Below are 17,920 nucleotides of genomic sequence, written 5' to 3'. Positions count from 1 at the left end.
TTGTTTTCTCACTCAACAGTAAACAAACCAACATAGAGTATAGACTGCACATTCTAAAGTTACAATTTAAGAACTTTTAAGACATTTTTAATACCAAATTGGCCAAATTGTCAAATATTAAGTAAGAAAGAGACTGGGACTGGTGATTTCTTGTATCTCTCTTGTAGGCCTATCTATCTATCTATTTATCTATCTATCTATCTATCTATCTATCTATCTATCTATCTATCTATCTATCTATCTATCTATCTATCTATCTATCTATCTATCTATCTATCTATCTATCTATCTATCTATCTATCTATCTATCTCGGACATAGAGGTCTTGGATATCAGTTCATTCTGGTCTTGGACACAGAGAGGTCTTGGATATCAGTTATTTCCTATTGGAGTCCACAAGAGGGTGCCAAAGGTCAAACGATATTGAAAACCTTTGGTAATGTGTTTATTTAGACTAGAGCATTCTATGGCCTATTATATTATATTATATTATATTATATTATATTATATACAGAAACATTTGGAGTTTGAAGTAAGACTGTGCGTGCATGCGTGCGTGTGTGCGTGCGTGTGTTATTTTTTTTAACTTTGGAACATTTCTGACTTATAATTATTGTACAGTACTTCTCATTTAGGGGGTCACTGGCGCTAAATATTTTCAGATGGTGGTTCATGGCCAAATACATATTAATTTGGGGGGGTCCTAGAACCACTGGTATATAGAAGATGTATATAGAATACAAATTATAGTATATATATATATATATATATATATATATATATATATATATATATATATATATATATATATATATATATATATATATATATACTGGGAGCAGAGAAACATTTGTGTTGCAAACGATTCATTTGATTCTGCTATTCAGCTCTAAAATGTCATTCAGTGTAACTGTCTGGGCAAAAATCTTAATGACAAAACTATTTTTAAAATGTTCAAATCCATATCCATAAAAATAAATGAATTAATTGTGCTAGTGCTCACAACAACATATAATACAATGGGTTATATTCAAAAAATATCTAAAATATCTAAAAATATCTAAAAAGTTAAAAACTTGTATTACTTTTGTCGAGAATGTGTCATAACAAAGATGACCTACTGAAGTCCTTCTAGTGTTGAGTTGACTAAATATCTCTGAAATATTTTATGATTTTACGGTTTCTTACTAACCTTTGGAACAAAACGTTATTCAGTGCAACACACAGAAAAAATACTTGTAATGCTATTATTTATAATTGGGGAAAAAAAGGAAAAGTAAGGATAATCTCTATAGACAGGTTTCCTGTTAGTAAACATTGAGAGGAATATGACCGCGCAGCTGCGGGGGGAAGCCTATGGGTGCGTTTGGAAATTACGCACCGGAGCACACTCGCCTATTAGTTTGTATTGGCCAGTGCGCTCACTGCCGCTCAGGGCTGTATTTTCGAACGCGCCTTCCACCCCCAGGCATGCGCAGATTGCGCATTCTGCTCTGTGATGACGTCGCTCGGAAACCCGTCTATAGGTCACGGTAAAAACGTTATAAAGGTGGCCACAGAATTGCCTGTTAAATATGTTTATGAGCTTTCCATCATTCAGTGAAACACTTTTGTCATTCAGCGTAACAAAGGTTTCATGACAGTAGCTTTGTTATACCTTGTTTTAACTAGCTTACAACATTTCAGTTCGGAGAAAACGGGTCTCACTGTCCACTCTCAGGCTTACAAACTGCATCAGGAACAATATAAAGACACCCTCAAGCACACGCACCTCCCACTACTCCTCCGTCATTCAATCCGGCAGCCACAATCTAAAGTCACTTTTTTCCACCGTCAGCAAACTCCTCAAGCCCATGGACACCACCACCACCTCATTCACCACCAGCAAATTTGAATCATTTATATCTTTTTTTTCAGTCAAAGATCGACTACATACATACTGAACTGGCCACCTCTTCCACCTCCACACCTGATTCTGAACCAGCCTCCCCTCTATTCCCCAGCCACCCACTCACTTCCTTCACTGAAATAACCACATCCAACCTATCCTCCATAATAGACCGGGAGCCAGGCCCAGCCCTCATAATGTTTTCTGCTAAATTTGTTTCACTATGATTTCCTGTTAGCATATACCTTGGGCCATCACAAGTTCATACTGACCACCCCCAAATCGGGGCCGTTTGGTCTCAGGGGCCCCAAAACCCCCTTTTTTGGGGCGAAATTATATTAATGGCAATATTAATTTACTAAAATTACATAAATTGTCTTACACATAGAAATTCGGCATGGAGTATCCTGACACATAGGGGTAAGTAGCAAAATTGGATTCTGGTGCTTGCTACCATTGTACTTTTAAATATGACCACAACATCCCCAGAAAAACAAAAACAAATACTGTCCGCTTGACAAATAACAACAAAGATGATTATTTCCCAGCACTTTATGGTGAATATCACTGCCTCACTTGTATATAGAAAACTTCCCATGTCCCTAAGCTTCAATTTGAGCCCAAGATGACCTTTGTATCTTCAACATTACTCTTTCTGTAGCCAAAATTCTGCTTTATAGCCTCCCTCAAATCGGAGAAAATTGAATATTCAGTCATAGTAGAGGCCCTAGGAGTGGTCCACGCGCGACTGTTTATTTTCTTTTCTAGTTTGGATTTTTTGGCATCCTTAGGACATCTAATATAGGGATTTCGATGATCCCAAGAAAATAAGTGGTCCAAAGTGTGTTTTTTTCAATGTTTTATTATCCCTATGAGACCTGCGGGATTGCTGGCTGGACATGCCAAATTTATGCCAATCTCATGCAGTTTTGGGCAAGAACCATGCAGTTTTTTCCATGCAGTATACAAATATGTAATTTCCGCCTATTGTAAAAAGGAGACCACTTTACTGTATCTATAGCTGTATGAGACCACTGTAGGGGAGAGTGAGGTAATGTGAGACACAGGGTAAAGTGAGACACCCCCCTTATCACCTGACCACAACACCTGTGTGGTCATATGACCATTAGATTTTGAAGCCCCTCCCATTTCCCACTTACCATGGAGGAGAGGACCTCATTGTGCTGTAGTAAGCATGTTTTTTTCACTAAAATATGTTTTTTGCATGTAAAAGTAATTTTTTGGGCTGTCAACATAATCAGCTGTTGTGTCAAAGAATATTGATTCAGTTAGAAAAACTTATGTCATGCATGTTGATGAACTACAAACCTATACATCCATGTGATTAATGCTAATTGAAGATTAGCCAGAATTGCTAAAAGTGGTCCTTTTCACCAAAATGTGGCTGTGGGGTAAAGTGAGACAAATGGCTTTGGGTACAGTGGGAAACTGTCTCAAAGTTAAGTTTAGTACTTAAACATAGTTTAATCTAATATTGGTTTGATAATCCAATTGGTTTGATAATCTAATATTGGTTTGATTGGTTAAAACTGGTTTGTCTCTGTTGGGGTAAAGTGAGACACCTTCCAATTGTGTAGAGCAAAATGTGCTTAATGACCAATTGCCATGATTCTGTTACTAGTCTGACATTAGTTCTGGAATGTGTGGTTGTCAAGCTAGCTGTCGGTATTCTAACTGTTAGAACATGTGTTTTTATGGTAGTTTTAAACTGAAAAAAGTAAGTGGATCAGTTTACCCCATTGATTTTTCTGGTTTGTCTCGGTTTACCCCAGACCTATGGAGTTACATTTGTGTCTTTATTAACCAAACAAAAGAAAAACATTCGAGAGAGAAAAAATATAAACAGAGCAAAGAATAGTTTTGAATGAAAACAAAATAAAACAGCAAGCAAAAAATTATAATTAGTAAGCAAAGGAAATTATATAAACAGAACAAAAACATTTTTTTCATTAAAACAAATTAAAAACGCAATAAAAAAAAATATTTGCAAGCAAAAAAATATAAGATCTGAAAGAAAAGAAAAAATAATTGAGAACAAAACTTAAGATTAAAAAAATAAGGAAAAACTGTTTAAACTACATAAAACAAAATACTTAGTAAAATGTTTGGGTAATAAAATGTGTTGTGCTAAATAAAATGTTTTTAATGTTTTTTTTTCCTTGTTTACCAATGAAAGTTTTTTTTTTCTGATTGCAAAACGTCTTCTCTCTCAAAACCTAAGTCTTTGGTCTCGATTTTTTTTTCTCTCTCTCGGATTTTTTTGTGTGAGGGGTTGAAGTTCAGAAGGCGTGTCCTACGCTGAAAAGATGTAAGACACCTCTCCATTGGTCACTCGGAGTCTGAGTGACAGCTTGACAACTTCCTTAACCTCCCCCCTCCCCCGGCCAACAACAACATTCTACTCCTGTCCAGTACATTTCTCCAGCTGTGGCAGATTTTTGTGGTGCGACACTTTGGCAGATAGTCAGTGGTGCGTAAGTATTTTAACTTCCCTCCTTTTCACCTTTTCACATATTAGGCCTATGGCGACTTTATTTAATTGAATTATATAAGATAGTAATTTAAAATACATAATTGTGCTGCTAGTGGCCGTCACTCCGTGACTCGCGCGTCCAACGCCTATTGCCAGCCTGCAGCATGTCGTTGCATGTGTATTATGTAGCTACTCCAGTTACCAGGTCAATCATCCATAACGTTAGTTCATGCTCTTATTGTGATGTGCTGCAATTATTTTAGCGTTGTTTGATGCAACTATTATCATTGAGTAAATGAAAAGTGCAGCTTAGTGTGCTAGGCTCTCAACTACGACGCATCCAAACAGGTACATTCTGACGTTTGCGTAACTGTTTAAATATATTGACATAATTGTTGTTCTGGGAACCCAAATGAGTATGAAACTTAAGCCAGGGGTCTTAAACGCTTTTCAGGCCAAGAACCCCCTAGCTCAGAGAGAGATGAAGCAGGGCCCCAATACATAGTGTATAAAATGAAGATTAAACTTGTTCATATATTTCATAGATAGCTTCATAGACTTGTTTGACAGACACTGTCAAGTTGGATTCATGTTAATGTGTATTTTCAGACATTTAACCACTTCAGCCCTCAAATACTTAGTATTTGAGGGCTGAACTACTTAGTAAAGACCTTTCACTCTGTACTTGGTCTGCTCTTTTTTTCTCTCTACACCAAACATCTTTCCAAAAAATAGCAGATCTACAAGCTTGTAGTGCGAGGCGCTGTGAGCTTGTAGATCTGCTATTTTTGGCTAAAGTTCTCTTCAGTAGTAGGGAGGGATGCTAGGTTACGGTGACGGACCCCCTGTTGAAGACCCCTGACTTAAGCATTCTATTTTGTCTCACCACACCGACGTGCTACTGTACACGGTACAGTAAAAGGGGAAACCACACCAATGTCCTAATTGACCGAAATGATAGTACCCAAGAAAAGTGTTTCTTAATCAAAATCAAAGCAGCCTAATCAAAAATATGAAAACAACACGGTACACATTCAGGCTCCTACAGCCTGTAGCCATGTATTATGGCCTCAATGACAATAACTTCTCCTTGTCTCCCTGGCAGAATGCAGAACCAACCATGCAGGCCACAGGCCCAGGTAAGGATAATTTGTTCACATTCACATACATTTGGTCACCTTGTGGTCATTGCGGGACAACAGAGACAAAATATTAAGTTGTTTTCCAGTGTTGTCCTGCGTTTGTGTGACTTGAACAATAAGAACAAATCAATGTTAAATCCAATCGATAACTGCAGAGTGGCGACAGTCTCTTTGAATGAGTGCATCTGCCAATTGTAAAAAAGTAGCATTGTTCTTCATAAATAGCCAATATTATTTAATAAAGACGGAATGCACTTGCCCATCGGGCAACCTGAAGGCAAACTCCATTTGCCTGAACGTTTTATTAACTTGCCACGGGCAGTCGGGCAACCGTTAGTGTCAACCCCTGCTTGTGTTTGCCTTACTTACTGTGAATCACTCTTAAGAGTGTCTGCTAAATGCCTAAATTGTAATTGTACATTTTAAAATGGCTGTCATAAAATTTGATGTCTGTTATTCTTTTCCTTTTGTAAGGGCTCTTGTCCTACACATGCGCACTAAACACATACCAATGCTGCAACAGCTTCATGAAGGCCTTGAGGTTTACGACCTCATCAAGAGATAGCCAATGGAGTGTTGCAGTATGTTTGTTGTTGGGGAAGATGACATGGTATGTTCAAGTGTATATTTTTTGTCTCTGCAGGCCGAAAGGCGTGTGTGTGTGCGTGCATGCATGTGTGGTTCCGTCTGTGGACAGCTAATCTCTGGCACCGTTGGCTGGATCGCAGCCAACTGTGCACGCACTCCCTGGATGGCAGAGCCGAACCTCTGCCCCAATTTTTTCACATGGGCCACAGTGTTTATATTACTCCTCCAAATTGTGTGCAAACATCATGCAAATCGTTACACATTATCTCTATAGTCAAGTGATCAAGACGGCTCCATCCGATTTTTCATATTCCATCCTTATTGGCGCATTCCCAACATTGCTGGCCCACAATAACCTACCTTACCTGGTGGAGACCTGTGCTCCGAGGAGCGCTTTTTCTAGTCTTGTATTATTTTGAATGCCTTAACATTTCCTCAAGTGCCAAATGGTATTTTCATTGTTGGATCAAACTGTTGGGCTGTAATACTCTTTTGTTTTCTTAGGTGGGCGTGCATTACATTGTGTCACACCTGGTCCCAGAAATGTCTCCACAAGGCTCGGCAAATCATGTGGAGGAGTCGAAGATCTTGGATAACTTCCAATATCTTTTACTTGAGGGTAGGTAAAACCTTCCATAAGACATTTTGATATTGGCTTAGGTCCTAAGCTAAGTCCAAGAAGTTTGGGAACCACTGGTGTAGGATCTCCTATACCTTAGGAGATCCTACACCAGTGGTTCCCAAACTTCTTGGGCTCAGGTCACCCGTGTAAATAAACTTTTCATCCACGGCACCCCTGAATTACATTGTTACTTTACAGCACCTTACATTTATGTCACATTATGGTATGTATTATTTAAATCCTCCCCCCTAAATTACATTTTGTCACAAGGAAAACTGAGAGAATATCTGTTTCCATTACAGGACACATTGCAAATAACATTATACTTGACGTTTAACCACTTGAACCCTAGCATTCCTATTCTGAGGGGAACATTCACCAAAAATAGCAGATCTACAAGCTCACAACGCGTTGTGAGCTTGTAGATTGCTAATTTTGGTGAAGAGATTACGCACCAAGTACGGTGCACCTCAACTCCGTTTTATTAAGTGTAGAGGTTCTAAGTGTTAAACTGAAGTGATATTGATACATTCCAAACATTATCAAAGTATTTTGCGGCACCCCTGGACTTGGACCTGGGCGTCACGGCACCCACTTTGAGAAACCCTGTCCTACCACCTGATTCGGATGCTATCAATGCATAGAATGGGAGATTATCACGTTCTATCAGACCATTGAATGGGCGAAGTAGGCGACCTACCGTCTACCCCGCGATTTATCAGACCATTCAGTGGGCGTAATCAGGAGCTACTGACCTACCGACGGAGATGACTTAAATACTTTAGTTTCGGTTTTGGTTTTGGTTGTTTCGGTTTCGGACCATGACGGAGGCGCGCAGTCTCAGGCGAGGTGGAGCCCCGCGACGGGCCACCGAAGGAGCTAAGGCGACTGAGTTGCCGTCCGGAGCGGTGCGACCCTCGCCTGTGCCTACTCAGCGCCGTTCGAGTTATGTACCGATATGGACAGAATCGTAAATATTGTTGTGGGGACTGCTCCGCCTCCGTCGGTAGGTCAGTAGCTCCTGATTACGCCCAATGAATGGTCTGACAAATCGCGGGGTAGACGGTAGCTCGCCTACTTCGCCCATTCAATGGTCTGATAAAACGTGATAATCTCCCATTCAATGCATTGATAGCATTCGAAGCCGGTGGTCCTACACTCATACAGCACATAATATGCCCAGATTTTAACCAATTTTAGAATCAGAATAGTCTTTGTCACAATGATCTTTATTGTCACATCACAGGTTTACAGGTGTAAAACAATGGGTGAAATGTGTTTTTGTGCAAGCTCTGTAGTTTTTTGTTTATTTTCATAAAGGAAAAAGAAGTGGAGCCACTAACTAACCGGGTACAGGGCAAGCAATGTTCTCAACTGATCGTAGTGTATCTTGTCAGTAGCACAACACAATTTCATTATCTGGATATCGGACTGTCAGACAAATAATACAGTTTCCGATCATAATCATATTTGGTCCGTTGTGTATTTTATTGGTGATTCTTGTGAATGAGTTGTTTAAGCTTTGAAACTTGTTACTTCAGATGTTGATTCTGATCTCTTGTCCTTTCTAAGATGTACAACCAGAAGATGCGGCTGAAGAAGAGAGACCCTCTGTGCCCATGGTGATGCAATGGCTGACTGGGCAGGGACACAGGCATTTGCTGGTGTCGGAGAGAAAGAAAATCAAAATAGTTGACCACAACTGTCTAGTCCACAGGCCACACTGTTTGTTATCCAATTGTTAGTGCTTGTAACACTTCCAACAGCCCACCTTGAAGATTATGAGTCTTTTAAGACCAACTTGCTTTCTGACATTAACGGTGCAAGCTTTGACAGAGTGTAACTTGTAAATAACTGTACATTGTCACTTTTTTACTCCAGTCCATTGTCAATTTTTACTTGTGTTAAGGATACAAACTTAAAAGTGAACTTGGACGATTATGAACCTAAATTGCACTGTCCTGATGTGAGGACATCATATACTATGACATTTGGATGACATCACAGCAGGAGGGGGTACATTGTTTAAAAATGTCAGCTGTGGTGTAGAAATGAAATGCAAAGAACACCCTCTTCATTTTTATAGTGTTCCAGGTCCAATTGTGTCTGCTTATTTATTTGTGTCATCACTTCCAATTTCACTTTTGTATCTTGACTGAGGTTTCCTTGATTGGATAAAATTGGCATCCCAACCTGAGAATGCATTTTCTGTTAGATAGCCGGAGAGACATGTTACTGAACCCTCTAAAGCAATGAGTACGATCAGAATCTAGAGCTAGAGCTATTTAACACTTAATTTAACGAAAGAAAATCACTTACCCTCCCTAACTTTTGAAATGTTTGCACCTTTCAAGGGCACTGGCAGTGTAACACTGACAGTGTAACTGTTTAAAAAAATAAATCTTTAAAATCTTTTTCACTGAAAATGTAGTTGTATGAATACATGGTGAATTGCTATCTGTTAATTTGACCTTCAAATGCAGTTTATGCTAATTATAGGAAAGTCAATGTTGGATAAATACATTTCCGCTCAATTTAGGCCTTGTCTGTGTATACTGAAATGCTGATTGAGAATGCAAAAACAAAAAGTGCTTCTGCATGCTAAGTTAGAACTGCATTTGTTAGGATTTAAGGTATTGTTGGCAGGTTGAAAATATGCATGTGGCATTTAAAGCTACAGTCCCAAATAATCTGTACTATTACCTTTTTAATTCAATTGGGCAAATGAAATCCAACCCAAGTCTACCACCAGGTTTCCCTAGGGTATGAGTTTCAGTGAGTGAGTCAGTAGTCTCTTGATGGGTATGTGGGTCCCTCACCTCTGCTCTTGTGATGCTGCCAGCATAATTCAATAGCCTCACAGAAAACTATACCTTACCTTAACCTGACACTAACTAACCTATCATAAAAAAGTGACCCGCAGTGGATTCGAACCCTCAGGCCTTGGATGATGGATCATAAAGTAAGCGCACAATCAGACTAAACGTTTCCAAAGCAGTCTATCTGGAATGGGCCTGGCCAGTAGGCCAGTCACTTCAGCCTTGCCTTAATTAGAATAATGAATATAACATGAAATAATGTATAGCTTTATTTTATAACTTCAAGGGTTCCCAAACGTTTCAGGCTGTGACTCCCTAAAATAATTGTATTTGAACTGGGGACCCCCCAAAATAATCATACTTGAACTGGGGACCACCCACCCTGACAAGCACTTGAAATTGTAGGAATTACATTTAGTTTTACTCGGTTCCACAGATAAATATTGTGAAAATAGCCAAACTACAAGCGCACTGCGCACAATGCCTTAAGAAGGTCTTAAAAGTCATTAAATTGTCACTTAAAAATATGTTACCCTGTATACACTTGGTATGTATAGGTTGGTTTGTTTATACTGTTGAGAGAGAAAACTATGTTGCCCATTAAGCTAATCTGGGGACCGCCTCTGAGGGTCCCGGTCCCAAGTTTGGGAACCACTGGCCTACTATAACAATAACAACAATACAACAATTTTAAATACAGATCACAAACTGTAAGTAGAACAGAAACCTAGCATTAGGGAATCATCTGAATTGCTAATAGCCTAAAATGCTCAATAGTGTAGCGCCCAGAGTTGGGATGGAGCTCTGACCTCAGTCCCAGAGGACCACAATGGAAACAAGCCTTTGTGTGTTATCCTTATAACATCATTGTAAAAATCGTACCTCTGTATCCTACTGTTAATAAAGTATTCCATAAATCTGTTTACTCAAACTGTTTACTGTACATATATTTATGTTTTGTTTTTATGATGTTTTGCATAGTAGTGTATATACTGTCTGTCATAAATGTCTCTATGAATTCAGTAGGAAGGACCTTAATGGAAACAAGTCATAGGCTTTCTTGGGTTTAAATCCTCTTAGCTGACCTTGCATTAAACTGTACTTTCATGTTTGTTTGTTTTTTTTGGCAAACTGCTAATATTTCAATCAATCAAAAAACAGTGCTGGCCGTAACACACCTCCATCCCTGCATTCAACAAACTACATAAGGAAGGGAGGCGCTGTCACTCAGACTCCGAGTGACCAATGGAGAGGTGTCTTACATCTTTTCAGCGTAGGACACGCCTTCTGAACTTCAACCCCTCACACAAAAAAATCCGAGAGAGAGAAAAAAAGAATCGAGACCAAAGACTTAGGTTTTGAGAGAGAAGACGTTTTGCAATCAGAAAAAAAAAACTTTCATTGGCAAACAAGGAAAAAAAACATTAAAAACATGTTATTTAGCACAACACATTTTATTACCCAAACATTTTACTAAGTATTTTGTTTTATGTAGTTTAAACAGTTTTCCTTATTTTTTTACTCTTGAATTTTAAAAGTTTTGTTCTCATTATTTTTTCTTTTCTTTCAAGTCTTATATTTTTTTTGCTTGCAAATACTTTTTTTGATTGCGTTTTTAATTTGTTTTAATGAAAAAAATGTTTTTGTTCTTTTTATATAATTTCCTTTGCTTACTAATTATAATTCTTTGCTTGCTGTTTTATTTTGTTTTCATTCAAAACTATTCTTTGCTCTGTTTATATTTTTTCTTTCTCAAATATTTTTCTTTTGTTTGGTTAATAAAGACACAAATGTAACTCCATACAGACCTGGGGTAAAGTGAGACACCAGAAAACTTTTTTTAAAACAATCATATTTTCACTGCCTTTTGTCTTGAATATATTCTGATAATTTCCATTGTTAGGAAACATCCCAAATGTATGGGAAATATGCACATTTTACTGATATATAATTTTAGCTCACCTGGAGGGGAGAAAATGTAAAAAGTGTCTCACATTACCCCACTCTCCACTGCATCTATAGCTGTATGAGACCACTGCACTGCATCTATTGCTGTATGATACCACTGTACTGCATCTAGAGACCACTGTACTGTATCTAGACCACTGTACTGCATCTATAGACCACTGTACTGCATCTAGAGACCACTGTACTGTATCTAGACCACTGTACTGCATATATTGCTATATGAGACCACTGTACTTCATCTATAGCTGTATGAGACCATGACTGTATTGCATCTAGACCACTGTACTGCATCTATATCCCACTCTACTGAATCTATAAACCATTGTACTGCATCTTAAGACCACTGTACTGTACTGCATCTAGAGACAATTGTACTACATCTTAAGACCACTGTACTGCATCTAGATACCACTGCACTGGATCTATAGCTGTATGAGACCACTGTACTCCATCTAGAGACCATTGTACTACATCTTAAGACCACTGTACTGCATCTAGCGACCACTGCACTGGATCTATAGCTGTATGAGACCACTGCACTGCATCTATAGACTAACTACTGTATCTATAGACCACTGTAGTGCATCTGTAGACCACTGTAGTGCATCTGTAGACCACTGTAGTGCATCTGTAGACCACTCTAGTGCATCTTTAGACCACTCTAGTGCATCTGTAGACCACTCTAGTATATCTGTGGACCACTCTAGTATATCTGTAGACCACTCTAGTATATCTGTAGACCACTCTAGTATATCTCTAGACCACTCTAGTGCATCTGTAGACCACTCTAGTGCATCTGTAGACCACTCTAGTGCATCTGTAGACCACTCTAATGCATCTGTAGACCACTGTTGTGATCTCTAGACCACTCTAGTGCATCTGTAGACCACTGTTGTGATCTCTAGACCACTCTAGTGCATCTGTAGACCACTCGAGTGCATCTCTAGACCACTCTAGTGCATCTGTAGACCACTGTAGTGCATCTGTAGACCACTCTAGTATATCCGTAGACCACTCTTGTGCATCTGTAGACCACTCTAGTATATCTGTAGACCACTCTAGTGCATCTCTAGACCACTCTAGTGCATCTGTAGACCACTCTAGTGCATCTGTAGACCACTCTAGTGCAACTGTAGACCACTCTTGTGCATCTGTAGACCACTCTAGTATATCTGTAGACCACTCGAGTGCATCTCTAGACCACTCTAGTGCATCTGTAGACCACCGTAGTGCATCTGTAGACCACTCTAGTATATCTGTAGACCACTCTAGTGCATCTGTAGACCACTGTACTGCATCTACCAAGTCTTCGCGGTGACCGCCCCCCACTGGGGGCAAGCTGTTCCAGAGTCTGGGCCCCCCAGGGTCTGTAGACCACTGGACCAATGGTCTATAGATGCAGTACAGTGGTCTTAAGATGTAGTAAAATGGTCTATAGATTCAGTACAGTGGTGTAGATACAGTACAGTGGTCTCTAGATGCAGTACAGTGGTCTATAGATGCAGTACAATGGTCTATATATGCAGTACAGTGGTCTAGATACAGTACAGTGGTCTCATACAGCAATAGATAAAGTACAGTGGTATCATATAGCAATAGATAAAGTACAGTGGTCTCATACAGCTATAGATACAGTAAGAAGTGGTCTCCTTTTTACAATAGGCGGAAATTACATATTTGTACTGCATGCAAAAAACTGCATGGTTCTTGCCCAAAACTGCATGAGATTGGCATAAATTTGGCATGTCTGTACAGGGGAGGCTGTAGGTGTCCATGTAACCCATTTCCATTCACATATATTGAGGTGACACCTCAAGGGACCATTTGGAAAATGTTGATGGCCGTTTTCCCCTCCCCAAAATGTTGTCTAACTTTGAATCATTAGGTATTTAGCCCCCTTCCCGACAAGGTAGCATGAAGAGGTTGGTCCCATTGAAAACCTGAGGTTGTCTAGAATCAAATGGTATCTCTATCTTTGGGCTACGTCTAGCGCGCCATAGTCTCCGAAAGATACGCCGGCGTTCCAGCCAGCAATCCCGCAGGTCTCATAGGGGTAATAAAACATTGAAAAAAACACACTTTGGACCACTTATTTTCTTGGGATCATCGAAATCCCTATATTAGAGGTCCTAAGGATGCCAAAAAATCCAAACTAGAAAAGAAAATAAACAGTCGCGCGTGGACCACTCCTAGGGCCTCTACTATGACTGAATATTCAATTTTCTCCGATTTGAGGTAGGCTATAATGCAGAATTTTGGCTACAGAAAGAGTAATGTTGAAGATACAAAGGTCATCTTGGGCTCAAATTGAAGCTTAGGGACATGGGAAGTTTTCTATATACAAGTAAGGCAGTGATATTCACCATAAAGTGCTGGGAAATAATCATCTTTGTTGTTATTTGTCAAGCAGACAGTATTTTTTTTTGTTTTTCTGGGGATGTTGTGGTCATATTTAAAAGTACAATGGTAGCAAGCACCAGAATCCAATTTTGCTACTTACCCCTATGTGTCAGGATACTCCATGCCGAATTTCATATGTGTAAGACAATTTATGTAATTTTAGTAAATTAATATTGCCATTAACATAATTTCGCCCCCAAAAAAGGGGGTTTTGGGGCCCCTGAGACCAAACGGCCCCGAGTTGGGGGTGGTCAGTATGAACTTGTGATGGCCCAAGGTATATGCTAACAGGAAATCATAGTGAATTTTTTTTAGCAGAAAACATTATGAGGGCTGGGCCTGGCTCCCGGTCTATAACCTCCGGCATGAAAACCTCCACATGCATCCTTGACCCAATCCCCTCCACCTTAGTTATTGACGGTCTCCCTGTACTCTTTCCTCTTATCACCAATATTATAAGCTCCTCCCTGTCCACTGACCACGTTGCCCCTGCTCTCAAGCTTGCTGCCATCACCCTAATTCTGAAAAAAACCTGGTCTTGATCCCGACTCCCCCACCAATTACCGGCCCATTTCCAACCTCTCCAAAATCCTTGAACGAACTGTTGCATCCCAGCTCGAACCCAGCTCAAACCTTTATGAATCATTTCAATCCGGCTTCTGCTCATCAAACAGAACCGAAACCGCTCTCATAAAAGTCACCAACGACATTCTCCTGTCTGCTGACTCCGGTTTCCTCTCCATCCTCATCCCCCTCGACCTCAGGGTCCCCAGGGCTCAGTTCTTGGCCCCCTTCTCTTCATCATCCACATCCTACCACTTGGTCAGATCCTCCGCCACCATGGACTCCAGTTCCACAGCTATGCCGATGACACCTCTCCACCAAGACCACCACAGCAACCACCCACTCCACCCTCACTGCCTGCCTCACAGAAGTAAAGACATGGATGCAAAATCATTTTCTCAAACACAACTGCAACAAATCGGAAATCATCATCATCAGCCTCAACTCCCTCACCCGCTCTGCCCAAGACTTTTCACTCAATATTGATGGCTCCACTGTCACACCCTCCACCCACGTCCGCAACCTGGGCATCATTCTCGACCCCACCCTTTCATTCCTCCCCCATGGAAACCAGGTTACCAACACTGCCTTCTTCCACCTCAGGAACATTGCCCGTCTCCGGCCCTCTCTGTCATTCTCTGCAGCTGATTCTCTCATCCATGCTTTCATCACATCCCGGCTCGACTATTGCAACAGTATTCTCCATGGCACCACCGCCAAAGTCCTCAATAAACTTCAATATGTCCAGAACTCGCTGCCCGCCTTCTCACCAGTACCCGTTCCAGAGACCATATCACACCAGTCAAACAAAGAATCCACTTCAAAATACTACTTAACACCTACAAGGCACTGAACAATCTGGCTCCCCCCCACCTCTTTGACCTCCTCAAACGTATGTCCCCTCCGGCTCCCTCAGGTTTGGTGACTCAAACCTCCTTGAGTCCCCAGGACCAAGTACCGTACCTGGGGCGATAGAGCTTTTGCTTTTGCTGCCCCAACCCTACCCCCCCCCCACCCCCCCACCTTCTCTTCATTCCACTGTTTTTATAGATTCTTCTTCTTCTTCTTCTTCTTCTTCTTCTTCTTCTTCTTCTTCTTCTTCTTCTTCTTCTTCTTCTTCTTCTTCTTTCAGTAAAAATGAATTGCAAGCACTCCTATGTAATTGTTGTATACGTCTGTCTGTCTGTCTGTCTGTCTGTCTGTCTGTCTGTCTGTCTGTCTCTCTCTCTCTCTCTCTCTCTCTCTCTCTCTCTCTCTCTCTCTCTCTCTCTCTCTCTCTCTCTCTCTCTCTCTCTCATCTCTCCCCCTCTCTCTCTCTAATCTCTCCCTCCCTCATCTATCTCTCCCTCCCTCCCTCATATCTCTCTCTCCCCCCTTTCTTTCTTTCTTTCTCTGTCTGCCTCTCTCTCTCTCTCTCTCTCTCTCTCTCTCTCTCTCTCTCTCTCTCTCTCTCTCTCTCTCTTCTGTCTCTCTCTCTCTTCTGTCTCTCCCTCCTCTCTCTCTCCCTCATCTCTCTACCCCCCCTCTCTCTCTCTCTCTCTCTCTCTCTCTCTCTCTCTCTCTCTCTCTCTCTCTCTCTCTCTCTCTCTCTCTCTCTCTCTCATCCTTCATCTCTCCCTCTCTACCCCCCTCTCACTCTCCCCCCCTCTCTCTGTCTCTCTCTCATCCCTCATCTCTCTCTCTCTCTCTCTCTCTCTCTCTCTCTCTCTCTCTCTCTCTCTCTCTCTCTCTCTCTCTCTCTCTCTCATATCTCTCCCTCGCAACAACACCATCGTGTGTCCGTGCGGAACAAAGCAGTCACAACGGGACGTGGACAGACAGCAGCAGGTACAGAGACACGTTTCTATTCTGCATTTATTCACACATTCGTTCCGTTCACACGCACGCAATGCGCGCCGCGACCACACGCACATTATCTTTTGTGTTCATTTATAAACGGGGGGGGGCTTTTCTCACCCCCTTTAGGATCGATGCTGTCAACAGACATGCGTTCATTTTAAACCGTCCAGAGCGACGCTCTTAGTCCATGAAGCAGGTTAGTGCAAGGGCGTATCGTCATAGAGGCCAATGGGGCCATGGCCCGGTCTGGAAAACTCTGCTCCCCCAGGGGAAAAAAACAAAAAATCAACCTAACAACATTAGCACCCCATCACCCATTCTGTTGTAGCCAACCACAGAAATTCGCCTTTGTTTTCAAATCGGGCTTATTTGCATTCGGCCGGATTGTTAATGGGTGGCCATTAAAAACCGGTTTCCCCATCAAACCATCGTTGCGCGAGCCCCCCCCCCCCCCCCCGCCGGCCCGCGGGGGGGGGGGGGTTTAAGAATCTGGCCCGGTCCACGTTAGAACCCACCATACGCTACTGGGTTAGTGTAATACTAATATTACAATAATAATAATGATTTATTATAGTAATAATGTTAACCGATGCTGTCAACATACACACACATGAATTTTAAAGCATCAAGGACTAGGAGCTCTCCATGGTGCTGTCCTATATAGTTAATAGAGCGTGTTAGTAGCATAATATGATATTACAACCTATTTATGGTTGATAAGGCTCCTATCATGTCATGTGATAGACTACATTGTTGATAGTGATAATATCATCTATTTACATTCCTATTCAATCTATTTATGGATGATAAGGTGACATTTATGATACAATGAGCTATTCATGGTTGATAAGGATCATATCACATTAACATTATCAGGTTGGATAAGCTGGTTAGTTTCAGGTTAGAAAGCTAGCATTAAGCTGTATGGTTAGTAGGTTAACATTAGATAAGATGTATGCTAGATAAGGAGGTTAGTCAGGTTAATAGGTGTATGGTAGATAAGGTGGTTAGTCAGTCAGGTTAATAGGGTATTGTAGATAAGGTGGTTTAGTCAGTCAGGGTAATAGGTGTATGGTAGATAAGGTGGTTAGGCAGTCAGGTTAGTAGGTGTATGGTAGATAAGGTGGTTTAGTCAGTCAGGTTAATAGGTGTATGGTAGATAAGGTGGTTTAGTCAGTCAGGTTAATAGGTGTATGGTAGATAAGGTGGTTAGTCAGTCAGGTTAATAGGGTATTGTAGATAAGGTGGTTTAGTCAGTCAGGGTAATAGGTGTATGGTAGATAAGGTGGTTTAGTCAGTCAGGTTAATAGGTGTATGGTAGATAAGGTGGTTAGTCAGTCAGGTTAATAGGGTATTGTAGATAAGGTGGTTTAGTCAGTCAGGGTAATAGGTGTATGGTAGATAAGGTGGTTTAGTCAGTCAGGTTAATAGGTGTATGGTAGATAAGGTGCAGAGTATTGGCAAGTGTCAAGTTCAACCACATGGTCCACAAAAGGTTGCTTTATACCAGATTCACAGGTAGGTCTATGGGGAAAGCAAAAGTCCAAGGCCAGCCAGTGTTATAGCCGGGTGGAAGCTGTTCATAAAACTGGTGGT

At 40.9% G+C, this 17,920-nt stretch overlaps 1 protein-coding gene across 2 annotated transcripts; it reads left to right on the top strand.

Annotated features, from left to right (window-relative positions):
- The first annotated feature begins 4,300 nt into the window (after nucleotides 1-4,300).
- LOC311048350 (uncharacterized protein) lies at nucleotides 4,301-10,447 on the top strand. Of its 2 annotated transcripts, none has more exons than XR_014601087.1 (5): nucleotides 4,301-4,383; nucleotides 5,488-5,521; nucleotides 5,999-6,134; nucleotides 6,617-6,731; nucleotides 8,307-10,447. XR_014601087.1 is itself a non-coding variant. In XM_084061582.1 (5 exons), the coding sequence occupies exons 2-5, from the start codon at nucleotides 5,503-5,505 to the stop codon at nucleotides 8,358-8,360; spliced, it is 324 nt and encodes a 107-aa protein (XP_083917708.1). In that variant the 5' UTR covers nucleotides 4,311-4,379; nucleotides 5,488-5,502; the 3' UTR covers nucleotides 8,361-10,447. The 2 variants fall into 2 exon arrangements, 1 of the variants encoding a protein (XP_083917708.1); XM_084061582.1 differs by having other exon boundaries at nucleotides 4,311-4,379.
- Nucleotides 10,448-17,920: the final 7,473 nt, after the last annotated feature.

This window comes from Gymnoscopelus microlampas (assembly GCF_963454915.1).
Source record: "Gymnoscopelus microlampas genome assembly, chromosome: 7".
NCBI classification, from domain to species: Eukaryota; Metazoa; Chordata; class Actinopteri; order Myctophiformes; family Myctophidae; genus Gymnoscopelus; species Gymnoscopelus microlampas.
This window is presented reverse-complemented; position numbering and strand designations above follow the sequence as displayed.